The 3304-nt window shown below is 44.2% G+C and overlaps 1 protein-coding gene across 1 annotated transcript in view; it reads right to left on the reverse strand.

The window, feature by feature from the left end:
* Positions 1-2144, reverse strand: part of cox11 (cytochrome c oxidase assembly homolog 11 (yeast)) — a 7047-nt gene extending 4903 nt beyond the window's left edge. The window contains exons 1-2 of the mRNA XM_028568354.1: positions 2045-2144; positions 287-604 (exon numbers count right to left, since the gene is read on the reverse strand). Coding sequence (XP_028424155.1) covers positions 287-544 — 258 coding nt within the window. The 5' untranslated portion in view covers positions 545-604; positions 2045-2144. The remainder of the gene's footprint in view (positions 1-286; positions 605-2044) is intronic.
* Between the last annotated feature and the right edge of the window lie 1160 nt (positions 2145-3304).

Raw genomic sequence — 3304 nt, forward strand, 5'->3', positions numbered from 1 at the left:
TTTGGTGATGGGGATTTCGGGGCTGTTTCATGTAAAACTAAAAGGATCTTACTCTTTAACTAAAAGGTCTATCTCTGTAGGGATCCATCCCATAATGTTGTCAGACACTTAGAATAACAATCTGAGTCTGTCAGCAGCAACAACAGCAAAACCTTTGCTTTTTTATTAATAAGGGAAATAATTCCACTAATGAACATAGTCATGAAAATAAAAAGGAAACACATTGAATGAGAAGGTGGGTCCAAACCTTTGGCCTGTACTGTAACAACAGGTCTTTTTTGGTTACCTGGCAGTAGAGCCTGTAGAGCGGCACGGCAGCGTACGACAGGCCGATCATCCCCACGCCGGCGGCCGCGATGTAGGTCAGCACCGTCTTGTTCCGGGTTTTCCACTCCTCCTCCTGGCTCTTGAACCCCCGGCCCCGGCTCTTGGTGCCCCGGCTGTGCAAGTGCAGGCGCGGGGGGAGCCTACGTCGCAGGAAGTGCTCGTAGTGCAGCGTTCGGACGCATCGTGTTAACACCGCCGAGGCCAACGGGAGCAGCATGGCTGGGACCTGCAGTCAGCCAGACATCACCTGAGGCTGGGGCAGCAGGGGGGAACTCACCTGGGGGCAGAAAGACACTTTAATACACACACACACACACACACACACACACACACACACACACACACACACACACACACACACACACACACACACCACAGAAAGACACTTTAATACACACACACACACACACACACACACACACACACACACACACACACACACACACACACACACACACACACACACACCTGGGGGCAGAAAGACACTTTAATACACACACACACACACACACACACACACACACACACACACACACACACGGGGGCAGAAAGACACTTTAATACACACACACACACACACACACACACACACACACACACACACACACATATACACACACACCTGGGGGCAGAAAGACACTTTAATACACATACATACACACACAGACACATATACACACACACACACACACACATACACACACACACACACACACACAGACACATACACACACACACACACACACACACACACACACACACACACACACACACACACACACACACACACACACACACACACACACACACACACACACACACACACACACACACACACACACACACACACACACACACACACACACACACACACACACACACACACCTAGTGGCAGAAAGACACTTTACTTCTACACACACACACACACACACACACACACACACACACACACACACACACACACACACACACACACACACACACACACACACACACACACACACTTATCCAACCGATTACGTTTTCTCCAGAAAGGTGAGAGCACCAAACCAAACTCCGTTCAGAAAAGGTAACACTTTAATGCCACCTTGCTTACTAAGAAGTGTGTTGTGAATGTAATACAACTAAACACTTAATGAATAACTCCATAACTTAATAAAAGTCACTCTTCAATTCGGCAGAGCACTCCCTTACTAAGGAGCAACTCTTTAGTTTAAAATTGGCTCGAAATATGAATGACCGTCTGTGGCAGACAGCAAAAAACCTCCGGGATTACTCACTAAAACGGACATTTTAATCTCGTTTTGGTGGATCATATTAATGCCGAATTCACCGGCGAACACTGGCGATTCTCAACATATCTCCAGTTATATTTTAGTACTCATGTCCATTTGTTAAAACCCAAATACGTCTTAATTTGTCACGTTTTTAATGGAGGTTCGCGAGCGTTTTTTTAAACATTGCATTAAAGCACGGTTTTGAAATAGTTCGCGGGAAAAATCGACAGTAAAGTTTATGTTTAACTTCACTAATATGTATGTATTTAATATATATATGTAACATGTAACGAAACAAGCTGACAGTAACGTAACGCTAGACATCTCTGACCTGCGGGTAACATGTAGTATGTAACATGTAGTGTAAACACAATTACTGACTGACGTCATAAACACGGTTTGTTTACGTCATTTGAAATAATATTTAAGAAGCTGATACCTCCGAATAAACTCCGCTGTCATTCACCGCTGGACTGTAACGTTGACACATTACCAAACATGTTTGAAGGAAACACACACACACCGCTTGTGCAACACATAACTACCTCCCCGTTTGACACAAGCGAAAGGTTCCGCGGGCAGAGTTCCGAGGGCAGAGTTCCACACACACACACACACACACACACACACACACACACACACACACACACACAATACCAACAGAGGACTCTATTTTTTCTTCTTAAACCATGACATCAAGACACAAAATATGCAAAAAAGGTATTTCATAATGTACCACTTTTTAATAATAATGATGATGATTGTAGTAATACCTTAAGAACCAAAGGTGTATTCAGATTTTCTGCAGTAAAAATAATATGTTACAGTAAAAGCCCTACATTGACAATGTTCTTTCAATAAAAGTACTTAAGAATAATCATGAAACTGTAGTATAATTTACATCTAAAGGGACCAGACAGCAGAAGATATGCTGATGTAGTTCATAATCTGTCCACTAGATGGTGCAGATTACCCATCACAATGCACAGGGAACTCCTGAGGAAAACGTAGAAGTAAGGAGGTGTAGTACAAAACATGATTATTACACTTTCTATGACGCCCCATGTCTGTTGCATTATAAACACACTTATAATCTGTTTAAATCCGCGTATAGCACTTCATAATTATAGTTAAAAGCAGTCATTCATAATGTTTTATATCACAGACTCATGACACATTACAAAGCATTTTATCATATTTATTCTTTGACAGGGCAGGCTCGAAGAATTACATTGAATGCATATAAGAAACATATAGAAACAGTGTCAAAACATTGAGGTGTGTTCAGGTGCATTCTGGTCTTACAGGGAGGTGTGTTCAGGTGCATTCTGTGCGTGCTGGTCTTACAGGGAGGTGTGTTCAGGTGCATTCTGTGCGTGCTGGTCTTACAGGGAGGTGTGTTCAGGTGCATTCTGGTCGTGCTGGTGTTACAGGGAGGTGTGTTCAGGTGCATTCTGGATGTGCTGGTCTTACAGGGAGGTGTGTTCAGGTGCATTCTGGACGTGCTGGTCTTACAGGGAGGTGTGTTCAGGTGCATTCTGGGCGTGCTGGTGTTACAGGGAGGTGTGTTCAGGTGCATTCTGGGCGTGCTGGTCTTACAGGGAGGTGTGTTCAGGTGCATGCTGTGCGTGCTGGTCTTACAGGGAGGTGTGTTCAGGTGCATGCTGTGCGTGCTGGTGTTACAGGGAGGTGTGTTCAG

Source organism: Perca flavescens, chromosome 21 (genome assembly GCF_004354835.1).
Source record: "Perca flavescens isolate YP-PL-M2 chromosome 21, PFLA_1.0, whole genome shotgun sequence".
Lineage (NCBI taxonomy): Eukaryota > Metazoa > Chordata > Actinopteri > Perciformes > Percidae > Perca > Perca flavescens.